The sequence below is a fragment of the Zootoca vivipara genome, chromosome 2, assembly GCF_963506605.1.
Source record: "Zootoca vivipara chromosome 2, rZooViv1.1, whole genome shotgun sequence".
NCBI classification, from domain to species: Eukaryota; Metazoa; Chordata; class Lepidosauria; order Squamata; family Lacertidae; genus Zootoca; species Zootoca vivipara.
In genome coordinates, this window is record NC_083277.1 from 23,759,654 (window position 1) to 23,772,040 (window position 12,387).

Genomic DNA, 12,387 nt, shown 5'->3' on the forward strand with positions numbered 1-12,387 from the left:
AATAAGTACATACAACTGAACAGAAATTGTTAGTGATTAATCATGTCAATTGTAATGGTATATTTTTTATCAGTGGATGGGGGAAACGATTCAAATAGAAATGAATGGATGGACTGAACCCCTACTTTGTTTTGCAATGCATTATTTTCGATACATTAACAGAAATTAATAAACATTCGAATGATTCACTGAAGGGCCCAAATTGCCAACTTTCTCATTCTAAACTATTCCTTAACCTACTCAGGCATCCTTTTTTTACTACAAGTAGTGCACCCTGACATGGATTATATTAATTTTTAACAGGAAGTCCCGAGGAAGGCAGGAGGAATTGTACCTCTGATGTGCCAGTTCAGACATAAAGGGGCTCTCTTTGTTCAGATACTGGTTTTTTTGTCCTGGTTCCCACAGAAAACTCCTATGTGGATATGTGCCAAGGGATCCATAGTATGAAATATCAAGGCATGGTGTGAGGGTTTAAGATCATATAAATTTGAATCGCTATATAGCATTATAGTTCCATGACACTTTAACATTAAGAGCTCTATATTACTTTATATGTAATCGCTATAATCGTTTTACTATTTTCTATTAATGTCGCCTTTGTAGATATCTGATTTGCACAAGTATCTGATTTGCATCATATCCAGATTTTCAGGGGAAATTTAATTCTAACAGACTAGTTGTTACGGAAATTTCATGCAGATGAGTTCTGCTGGATCACACCAAAGGTTCATCTAGTCCAGCATTTTGCTTTCCACAATGGCCCATCAGATTCCTTTCGGAGATTTCAAGGGATTGTAATCCTTAAAAGTTCTGTATTTCTTCCCTGACAAAATATTGCACAGCGTTGACAATTTCCTGCTTTGTTTGGCTCAGGTTATCGATTGCTATTGTTATCTTTATAGGGTTTGCTTTATCTTCTGGACTAAAACACCGTGTTATAAATCACACTGGATTGGCAGCAGTGGAAGATACCTATCAGTAATAATGTCCACACATAATAAACATACCTATGAGTGAAAAGAGAGAGAGAGAGAGAGAGAGAGAGAGAGAGAGAGAGAGAGAGAGAGCGCCAATCCTTTAGAAATTCAGAAGAAAGGATCACGGACATTTCCGAAGAAAAATGCTTAAGTATCTGTTAGCTTGCACTTAGTAAGTCTGTTCATTCATGCCAAGCCTATTGCCCTGTGAACACAGTATATCGTTCCTTCTTTCTCCAAAATGAGAGAAGTAACATGGTGCTACTCAACAATCCAGTTCAACAAAGAAAAGTTTAGTTTGCCATCTACTTACCTTCTTTGTCCCAAGCATGGAAAGGAAGTGTCCTCTCTACATCACCACACCTACAATTCCCCTCTATACCCATGGGAACTCATGTATATATATGCATGCCTCCCAGGAGGTAAAATACATATATACATACTCCTACGTATACATACATAAGGAGAGAGAACGGCAGTACTGAAACTGCCTATGGTAGCTACTGCCTTATAAAATGCCCTGTTACTTGGTTTTGCGGCGGCGGCGGGGGTGTGGGTTTACAAAAAACGAGACAAATGGCATAGACTTAAAGGCTATAAGATGTCTGTTGGGATCTGAACATCAACTTTAGCTTTCGCAACTGTTCAACAACACAGTTCAGGGCCCTTTTGCTTAAATGGAATTAATTGTACAGCACATATTTAATGATAACCTTCACTGTTCTCTGGGGGTTTTTCCGGGGGGGGGGAGGGAGGCAGGGGTGAGGAGTGTTGTGCGCTTGCTAATTGTTAACAAACGAACTATGAACTAGGAAGAAATAGTTTTCCTGATAATGTTTCAATTACCCCCCCCCCCCCGGACAGCTGTTTGCCTTTCTGTGTGGTTACACTTGGTATAAGGAATTTTAAAAGGTGTGCCCATTAACAGGTGTGTTCATCCACTGTGCATTCTACAATACCCTTCCCACGTGCTCATGCTGCTGTGTCTTAAATGGTTGTCAGGAAGTGATGTGAGGATGCGGGCGAAGTCTTCAGTGAACCTCAAGTGAAAAGTACCTATGAAAACTCATGGAAAGTAAGAGAAAGGAGTGTTTCCGTTTTGTCTTTTTGATGGTACAAAGTCAGTAATTCTGGAGGGAGAGGGGGAAAGGCAACTGGCCATAGCATCTATAACATCAGCAATCTACACTACACTTACTTATTTTATGGAGGAATCCTAATTCCCAGCAGGGCTGAACAGAGTGTAAAAGTCACTGCTGCAGAGAAGAAAGGCCTGGATCAGGCCAATTGTGGATAGCTGGGTCGACTTAAGATCCAGCAGATTTCTTGGCCAGGCAAGCTAACCCCCTTCCCTTCCCTGAAACACCCCATTTCAAGGGTTTGCGCTGGTGGGGATGCCACTAGAGACCATGCTTTTGGAGGGTGCAGTGGGAACCTCAATGGTGGCAGAGCTCCCAGCGCCTTGCCAGTGGATCCCAGCAAATCCAGGTACTGCCCACATCCTAACCTCCTTCAGCATGGCAGGTCAGGGGTTAGGATTCCTCTGTTGCACATTAGTCCTCTTGAGCTATAAAATCCCAAATGGATTTGCATTGATTCTCTAAATCAGGGATGGAGAATCTGTTGCCCTCCAGGTGTTGCTGGACTACAACTCCCATCATCTCTGCATATTGGCAATGCTGGCTGAGGTTGATGGTAGCTGGAGTCCAACAGCAACTAGAGTGCTACAATGCCAGGCCTTATGAGGAACGGCTTAGGGAGCTGGGTATGTTTAGCCTGGAGAAGAGAAGGTTCAGGGGTGATATGATAGCCATGTTCAAATATATAAAAGGATGTCATATAGAGGAGGGAGAAAGGCTGTTTTCTGCTGCTCCAGAGAAGCGGACACGGAGCAATGGATTCAAACTAAAAGAAAGAAGATTCCACCTAAACATTAGGAAGAACTTCCTGACAGTAAGAGCTGTTCAACAGTGGAATTTGCTGCCAAGAAGTGTGGTGGAGTCTCCTTCTTTGGAGGTCTTTAAGCAGAGGCTTGACAGCCATGTGTCAAGAATGCTTTGATGGTGTTTCCTGCTTGGCAGGGGGTTGGACTGGATGGCCCTTGTGGTCTCTTCCAACTCTATGATTCTATGATTCTAGGTTCCCCAGCCCTGCTCTAAGAGATAACTACTTTCAGTCAAGGTGGGCTCATATACTAAGGGTCCTGTGTGGGCTTGCTGTTCGCCAGTGGTCCATCTGCATTCTACTTGGGTAACGTTGGACTAGCAGAATTGTGTGCGTGTGTACTGGTCGCTACAGACATGTCCCTTGCCAACATTGTTCCATGTGGTAGCTCTCAACATGTGGTGAACTGCTTTCCTTACAGAACCTATGCCTCAAAGTCACAGCCATTGGCCACTTGTATCAGTTGTTGCCATTGTCTTGCTATCAAACAATGACAGGTTTCTCATTCCTTCACAAGGTGTATTAAAAAGGCGAGATAGTGAGCTGGGAGGCTCTCTGAATTAACATGGCTAGCCTTTCGACAACATGAAAGCAGAATTTGCTCCGCTCCTGAACCTTGGATCAACACTCTCTCCATATGTACATATTGTATATATATTTATATATACTGTATACCAAAACAATACACACGATGAACAAAATCAGAGGAAGGCTATAGCTATCCTAGCTAATAGTTTTGGCATTTATTTTTATTACCAGCAGCGGGAAACTACCGTATATAGAGATCAGGTGTACGGTGAGCAACAGAGGTAAACAGGCTGAGGAAAGAGCCCAGGCAGGTAGGACAAGTGTTTGGGATGTAACTGCAGTGCTTGTAAAAATAAATCCATCGCTACATGCACGGGCTGGAGAATTTCACCCCACATTGGCCCTGCCATGTAGGGCTACAATTCCACAAGCAGTTCCGACAGAGGTTGCTGTTACATTCCTTGGCTCCAGAGTTACAAAGCAAGGATGACCCAGGGAAGATCCCCTTAGGAAACATGGCACCGAGAGGGCATGCAGGAAAATATGACAGGAGGTGACTTGTTTCATTCACTTTAGTCACATACCTCTTTCCCCTGCCGGGATCATCCAAGATTGAATGAACAGTAGAAAAACAGGGAGGAAATTTAAATATGCAATCAGGCATTAGTTGGGACTCGTGGATTGCTGCGCACTAGAAATAAATTAATTTTACTCTGCTTTTATTAGACATCTGATTGATGGTAGTTGTTTTTTTAATGGCGAAATTATTTATGTTAAAATGTATTTAATACAATATAAAAACGTCAATGAAAAGGAAAGGAGAAAATGGGGAATTAACGCTGCAGTGTTAAAATTTAAAAACAAAGGATAGTTTTATCTTAATTTTAAGAGGATCATTTATATATATAAAAGGTTATCACAGATCACTACATTTTTCAAAGAACATTGGATATGAGTTTACATGCAAATTTAACTTCATATATGCACCTGTATGGGGGGGGGATGAAATCCTGGCACCACATGGCAAATGCACACTGACTACTTAGGAGTCAGAATTTCATTTTTTGGATTAATGCATGTGTGCTTTAAAATCCTAACAGAATTCTAAGCTGCTTTAAGAGTGGCAACTAAACCAGCTCTCCCTTTGCTGGAGAACTTACTCACTGAAAGGCACAAGTTGTGCCAAGACTTCTGGCAACATAAATAGTAACTGAAGCTGTATTCTTGGGCCCTGTTGTGCATGCTTTAGTTCCTTGCATATTAAAGCATATGAACAACTGAACATCTATAGAGACCTGACCTAACCTGGGCAGTTGTCAATTCATTGGTTAATTTCTATTATTGGCTGTTCGGTACATATAATATGGCTTTTGCACAACAAGAAAACTCAAACCTCAACTCATCTTAGCCCACCTCTTAAATTAGAAACCTTTTATGTTGTGGTTATTCAGCAGTTAAAAGAAAAAGAAAATTGGCCAAATTTTGCTGCATTCCACAATGATTTAATAAATCAACATAAAATTATTAGTGGTAAACTGACTTCAAAGCTGAGGTATACCAAGTGGAGTAACCCAGGCAAAAACACATTATATTGGAATGCAAAGTATATGCTTTTGGGGTTCTGTTCTTGCAAGGAACAGCAGCAATCAGATTCTCTTATTGCAGATCTCTCCTGCAAAATCCATGAAGTTTTTAACGTTCCGACGTAATGTTTTCTCTATGGATTTCTCCACAGGTAATCTTCTCCGAAATGTTACATTGGAACAGAGCCTGAGAATAGAATCTGACCATTGGTGGGTACGATCCATAACTGAACTGCCTCTTTAAACCCCAGCCCAACTGAAAAAGCATGTAAAGTGATGGTTAAGCAATTATGCCCATAGTTGTTTAATCAATCTTCTACAGTTGAGCCCTATATGCGTCTACTCAAAAGCATGAGGTCAACAGGATTTTACTCCCGGGTACGTGTGTAGGGGATTGTAGCCTTAAATATCTTTCCCTGTAAAATTATTTTTCCTTTTAGTGATATTTAGTTTTTATTTTGGGGGTAGATTTGCCTTGCTCATACCCTATGGCATAAAGAATTAGAGGTGCAATACGCAGAGAGATGACACTTGGTCCAATAGCTCCCCACTCAGAAATGTTTAGGCCACAGCTGCTCACCTCTGCATGGTGCTCTTCGTTCTGCTGTAGGACTTCAATTACCAATTCCGCCAAGCGAATTGTATCTTCTAGCTTTTTGGCAGGTGTGACTAACCGACCTACATTTTCTGTAGTACAAGAACTTGAATTAAAATGGAGTGAGACAGGATAGGCTCAATGTAAGGCCAACAGATTGGTTGCTTTAAAAAAAGAAAGAAAAAAGGAACAGAACAGAAAAGAAAAATCCCAGGGTAATTAATAATAGTAATTTTAAAGAAAGAAAGAAAAGAGGAACCTCTACTTCATGCAAGGGTTAAAATGCTATGTAGTTAGTACTGAGCAAACCATAAAGCCACGTTTGTTGTTATACCATGAAAACAGTGCTCCAGCTTTGGATTTAAATATGCGGTACAAATTGTTTTACTTTGCAGTTGAGACGGTATCAAGTAACTACTTGAAAATGCATTTCCTAGAGACAGCATCTTGGTCCTATCTGCATAGGGAACATCTGATTTCACAGTTTATGCATACATATGGTTGTCCTGGGGATCTCAAACACTGTTTGTGATTTTGAGCATTATCTAAACTGATTCAGAAATGAGGAACGTTAGAATACAGGATTTAAGCTAATTCATCCCAGTTGACACCAGTGGTGTTACACCAGATTACATCTACATTTGTGCGTCATTACGGTGCTCACTGTGGCCACTTCAACAGGGGCTGATGGGAGCTGCACTCCAAACCACCTGGAAGGAGGGAAGGCCAGGCCTTTTCTTCGGCTGGAACTCGCCGGAACTCAGTTCCGGCACCACTCAGGTGGGCACCCTTGCTATTCTAAGAGAACGAGGGAGGCAGTTATTGTCACATGGTGAGTCCCGGCACCTCTTTTTCTAGGAAAGGGGAAGATTGCATTAGCAAACTCTAACTATACCCGCACCAACAGATCTCTCACTGAGCCTCGAGATAGTGACAAAACAGAAGGACTGCCAAAATGTGCTGTGCCCAGTGCTCCTACATAGTAGTTAGGTAGAAGAACGCTTTATTTAGGGCACACTATAGATTACAGTATGGTTATCCAGATAAACCAGGCAGAGGGCCTCCCTGTGGAACGGCCTCCCATCAGGTGTCAAGGAAATAAACAACTATCTGACTTTTAGAAGACATCTGAAGACAGCCCTCTTTAGGGAAGTTTTTAATGTTTGATGTTTTATTCTGTTTTCGGTGTTCTGCTGGAAGCCGCCCAGAGTGGCGGGGGAAACCCATCCAGAATGGCAGGTATAAATAATAAAATTGTTGTTGTTGTTATTATTGTTATTATTATTATTGAATATCCAATTATGTTAAGTGATTATTTTCTTTTTTCTTCTTAAATAAAATTTCTACACCGTCCTTCATCCGAGGATCACAGGGCGGTTTACAGCATAAAAATACACACCAAACAAAACAACAATAGTCCATGAGACTATTAAGACAAATCTTACTGACAATGCAATCCAGTTGCTTAGAAGTTTGCCCTACTGTGTTCAATAGGACTTTCCCCCAAGCACATGGGTATGGCATTGCTGCCTTAAGGTCAGTGTTGAATTACTGCCTTTATAAACAATTTCCAGTGTTTTTCAAGAACTTAGAAAACATTAGCTAAACCAGGCATCCCCAAACTGCAGCCCTCCAGATGTTTTGTCCTACAACTCCCATGATCCCTAGCTAACAGGACCAGTGGTCAGGGAAGATGGGAATTGTAGTCCAAAACATCTGGAGGGCTGAAGTTTGGGGATGCCTGAGCTAAACATTCCCTTACTATAAACTTGAGCTGAGCATATGCTTCCACCAGCTGTGTATATGCCAACCAGGTGAGCCTCAGCGTCCTTGTATCAATTTGCAAGGCCCTTAGCAACTGCTCCATCCACCAGGAACCACGTGTTCAATACTGTGGGCCCAGTTCCGTGGAACTTCTTCCTGGCTGAGATCGGAAAGCTCCCCTCGCTGTCAAACTTCTGGCGCCTGGTGAAGAGCTTTTGATTTCGAGCAAGTTTTCTTAATTTATGGTTAATTTGAACTGGTTTTAACTTTATCATTGTATCTTTTTAACCTTACCGTACACGGCGCTATGTGGTTTATAAATTGTTGAACTAAACAAATTATAAGTGGCAAGTTACTTATTCATCCCAAGTTGGAAATTCCAAGTTCATAGGGAGTGAGGTCATTATTACACGAAGTTACATTTGTGAGCAGACAAAAATAAATAAATGTAATTTATAAGTGTTCTGTTATAAATTATATTATTTTCATCCAATGGAAAACTTAGGTTAATGATTCGCAAAGGCTGTTTTTTTAAAAAATAAATCTACTTTGAGGTATTTTTTTATATATAAATTTATTACATTTGTATCCATCTAGTCCAGCCTCCTGTTCTCACAGTGGCCAACCAGGTGCGAAGCCCGCAGGCAAGACCTGAGTGTGTGGTTGTTTGACCACTTGCAATTCCCAGTAACTGGCATATGGAAGAACACTGCCTCCAACTATGGAGGCGGAACATAGCCATTGTGGCTAGTACAATGCCTTGGCTACTGGATCCCTTTGGGGCTGTATCCTCCACTCACACTTGGGGAGAGGCTGAACCAGCAGATATAACCACAAGCTTACCTGCAAGAATTTGTCTCTAGGTGAAATGCAGATTCTTCCCAAGCTTAATTTTCTTTTCGACAACTTTTTTAAAAATAAATAAATTATAATCTCCTCCATATTAGAGAACCATATTGTGGACAACTGGAGCACTGCTCAGTGAAACGGCATACTTCTCAATCATTTCATACTTAAATTTAATTCATACAGATTCACATATCTCATGCAAAATGTTATGCAACAACAATGTTATTTTGTGCTGACGTTGATATTTGAAAATGTTGCATATGTCAGACATTGCTAGACAAAAAAAGGTGGACGTTTTGAAACCAATGCTATTTACTAGAAGCGCTGAGCTAGGAAATTTCTCTTTTTCAAAGCCTACGGTCGAGACTACTCTCCTATGATCTAAGCTAATAGCAAATCAATGAGGAAAAAGGCTAAACTAGAAAGATATATTTAATAAAAGAAAGGAAAACCATTACGGTTACTTGGTGCTTGCTTAGGTATGCCTTTCAGCATCTGATTTATCATGTTAGTCTGCGTTTGAATGGATGGAGTGGGCCCAGCTGGGGGCTTGGGCACTGACGATCGAGCTGTTCGTGAATGATGTAAAGAGACAGCAAAAGTAAAGACACATGTGACTTCATAAACAGTGACAAAAAAAGATGAAAACTTTTGAACGAAAAGTAAGCAGAAATGATAAAAGTACAAATGGAATAGCTGCTGTTTTGCTTATCGTCAACTCAAGTACTACACAATTATGACAACAAACATTTTTTTCTGAAGTCGACAGATTCCTCTATGCTACAAGAATTCACAATCTAGGGTGCTTAAAATTCAGTGCGAATGCTAATTGTTATTTCATGTAGCCAAGTGCAAAAAGCAGGATTTTAGTACAGTCAATTGGTTGTGTATGTGGTGTTTGTTTGTTTTTAAAAAAATCTTTATCTGCATGTGTCAAATGTGAAATAGCATTGCATGCCTTTTATACCCATATCGTGGCAAGAAATATTGCCTACTATGGATTTCTTCTAGATATTGTGAGACTTATTAACTGAAAAAAAAAGCAGAAAGTACAGAAACTAATTGTTTTGCAATGACTGCATTTTGAAAAAAAGTAAATAACACCATTCTGGGCTAAAAGGATTGCTATACAGCATTCTTTGTGCAATTTAAATATGTACTCAAATCTCTCGCTTTCTTTAAAAAAAATGTGTGGTTTCTGATTGTTTCCAGCTCATTATTTTCTACTTGGAATTCTAGTGGCTTTTATATTCTGGGTTGAATCATATATAAAAACTTGCCAGCTCTATCAAATATGTTACTTTGCTATTCCAAATGTTAGAATACTGCAAATCAGGACTTGACCCATCTGTCATATAGTTTGTGGTATCAGCCTAGGGGGGATATATATATATATATATATATATATATATATATATATATATATATATATATATAAAATTTCTGTATGCACACAACAACAAATTCTATATGATGAATGTACTTCTCCTATAGTTTCTGTTATGTTCAAGATCAACATTATAATAGCCAAAGCACTTCTCTAAACAATTCTGTCTGCAAGGAGTCTGGCATATTTATCTAGATGGTTTGTTGCCAGAAGCCCTTTTTCTTTTTGCTTGCATTTTCCAGAGATGGAAAAGAAGGAGGAAAGAAAGCAAGAAAGAAAGCAGAAAGAAAGAAACAAAGAAAGAACCCAATTGTTTGGCTCTTTACAGGAAGATGATTTCTGGTAAATTGTAATTTTGTAAGTGTTCTAAAAATGCTATAAAGGGCTGTATGTTCAGGTTGGTATAAACATTTGCCTCTGTCAAGCGCAACTGTAAGGGAGCAATCCAATATACATGAAGCTGGCGTAAGCTTACACCAGATCCAAACTCCGTTCAGTTATGGGCCTACGGTCTACTGAGCTGACCTAAGCCTGGCAGAGGGAAAACAAGTCTTTAAAATACGGTTTGGGTTATACCACCCTTTATAGCTTAACTCAGGGGTAGGCAACCTAAGGCCCGTGGGCCGGATGCAGCTCAATCGCTTTCTCAATCCGGTCCACGGACGGTCCGGGAATCAGTGTGTTTTTACATGAGTAGAATGTGTGCTTATATTTAAAATGCATCTCTGGGTTATTTGTGGGGCACAGGAATTCGTTTATTCCCCCCCCCCCAAAATAGTCCAGCCCACCACATGGCCTGAGGGACAGTGGACACAGCTGAAAAAGGTTGCTGACCCCTGGCTTAACTGATGCTGGGTTGCCAGCTCACATGACCAAGCTGAATGGTCTTAGGATCTGGCCTAAGTCCTCCCCCCACTTTGGCACCTCCCACATCACACCCCTGGAACACCCTTTCTTCACGGCTTAGTATAGCTCAAGACCTGCCAGGCTCAGTTCAGCCAAGGATGGGGGAAGATACTCCAGCTTACTAGGGTGAGGACCTTAAGATGTTGGATCACTGCCTTGTCGTGGCAAAGGGGTTTGAATAATTCAGAGAAGCTATGAACTACGCTGTGCAGGGCCACCCAAGACGGACAGGTCATAGTGGAGAGTTTTGACTAAACGTGATCCACCTGGAGCAGGAACTGGCAAGCCACTCCAGTATCCCTGCCAAGAAAACTCCATGGACAAAGACAACAGGTTTGCCCAAACTGCGGGAGGCAGTGGAAGACAGGAGTGCCTGGTGTGCTCTGGTCCGTGGGGTCACAAAGAGTTGGACACGACTAAATGGCTAAACCACCACAAGACTGGCTGCACCAGGAACCTCCTGGATCAGCCAGAGATGTGCTGGATACCAGCCGGCTCATTCCAGCGGATGTTGCTTTAGGATTGCTCCCTTAGGCAGCAACCCCACACAAACTTTGCCTGCTTGGATTCCACTGAAGCCAATGGGATTTGAAAAGCCCTTGTGAAGGATGGCATCCCAAATCTTAATGAACCACCCATCCCATTCTACGAGGTATACACTCTCTGTCACACAAACAAAAGCCAAACAATAATCAGCCCATCGTACCCATAATGGTCAGCCATAACCATAATGGGTGACCAGAAGGGCTATTCAAGCTTAGTTTTCTAAGCTTTCCTTTTGATATGGTGACTTTTCCCACATGGCAACCTAACAAGGCATGTTTGGGATGACAAATATGGGGAGGCCTGTCAGGCCAAGTTGCAGCTCTAAGCACATAGGCCCTCCCTTGCCAATGAGTAGGTATCAGGGGCAAGAACAGTAGGTGCATGGCTGTCAGGGTCGGGCTGTGATGTCTGGCTGCCCCTCCACATATTGCATATATGCATGGAGGAATCTCTCCTGAACAGCCCTACTGAGCCAGAACCTCAGTCCACATTCCTCACAAATAATGTAAAAAAGAACTTGGAAAGCTTCACTGAGCTTTATGAAATTTCTGAATGCTCTTTATAACATTTATGTTAGGAATACCTATACAACTTATGTGTCTAAATTTCTTTCTCCCTTTTTCTGCAATGGTTCCCCTTTCCTTGAAATGAATCCATCAATTCATGTCCCAAAACATCTTAGTCTAATTTCTCATGGGCTAAGGAAGGGAAGGGATGCTGGTAAAGTTTTTTGCCTCATGCTAAACACATTATTTCTGATTTTGTCTAGTATTTCCCTTTGTGGGGATATTTTCTCCCCATGATACTATGGGTCAAAGGGGCAGAATTTCACAGAACCACTGTGAGTCAAGAAAAAATTGGAAATGGAAGCCTTTTTCCTGCTGTAGGCCTCTTAGGAAACAGCCATCCTATCTAGCTTGCAATCTGCACAACTCATAATCTTTGATTTAGAGAGAAAAATATCCCAGGCTAGTCTTGGTTAAAGCCCTTTGAGGGCATATTAAAACTCACCTCAAAAGGAAAAGTGAGCTTTATTTGCCTTTCTGAGTTGGAGAAGACTTGCTGGCTTACATGGCCTCCTGAATTTCTGTCCTTTTCTCTGTACTTTGCCCCCATTCAATCTAATGGACCAACACTCTGTTTAATAAGATGGTCACAAGTGGGTAATTTTTCTGGACACCAGAAGGGTTCAGAAAAATGATTTCAGATCTGATTTTTAAAGGAGATCTTGGATCACTTCCATGTTAATCCAAGGTGAGCTTGGAAGCTCTCACCCATTTCTATTTTGTATTAATTGCAAGATGG

At 41.1% G+C, this 12,387-nt stretch overlaps 1 protein-coding gene across 6 annotated transcripts in view; it reads right to left on the bottom strand.

Moving 5' to 3' along the window:
• Nucleotides 1-12,387, bottom strand: part of CADPS (calcium dependent secretion activator) — a 376,860-nt gene that overhangs the window by 98,214 nt on the left and 266,259 nt on the right. For all 6 annotated transcript variants that reach the window (XM_035106756.2, XM_035106772.2, XM_060271298.1 and 3 more), the window contains one exon: nt 5,616-5,722. In XM_035106756.2, coding sequence (XP_034962647.2) covers nt 5,616-5,722 — 107 coding nt within the window. The remainder of the gene's footprint in view (nt 1-5,615; nt 5,723-12,387) is intronic.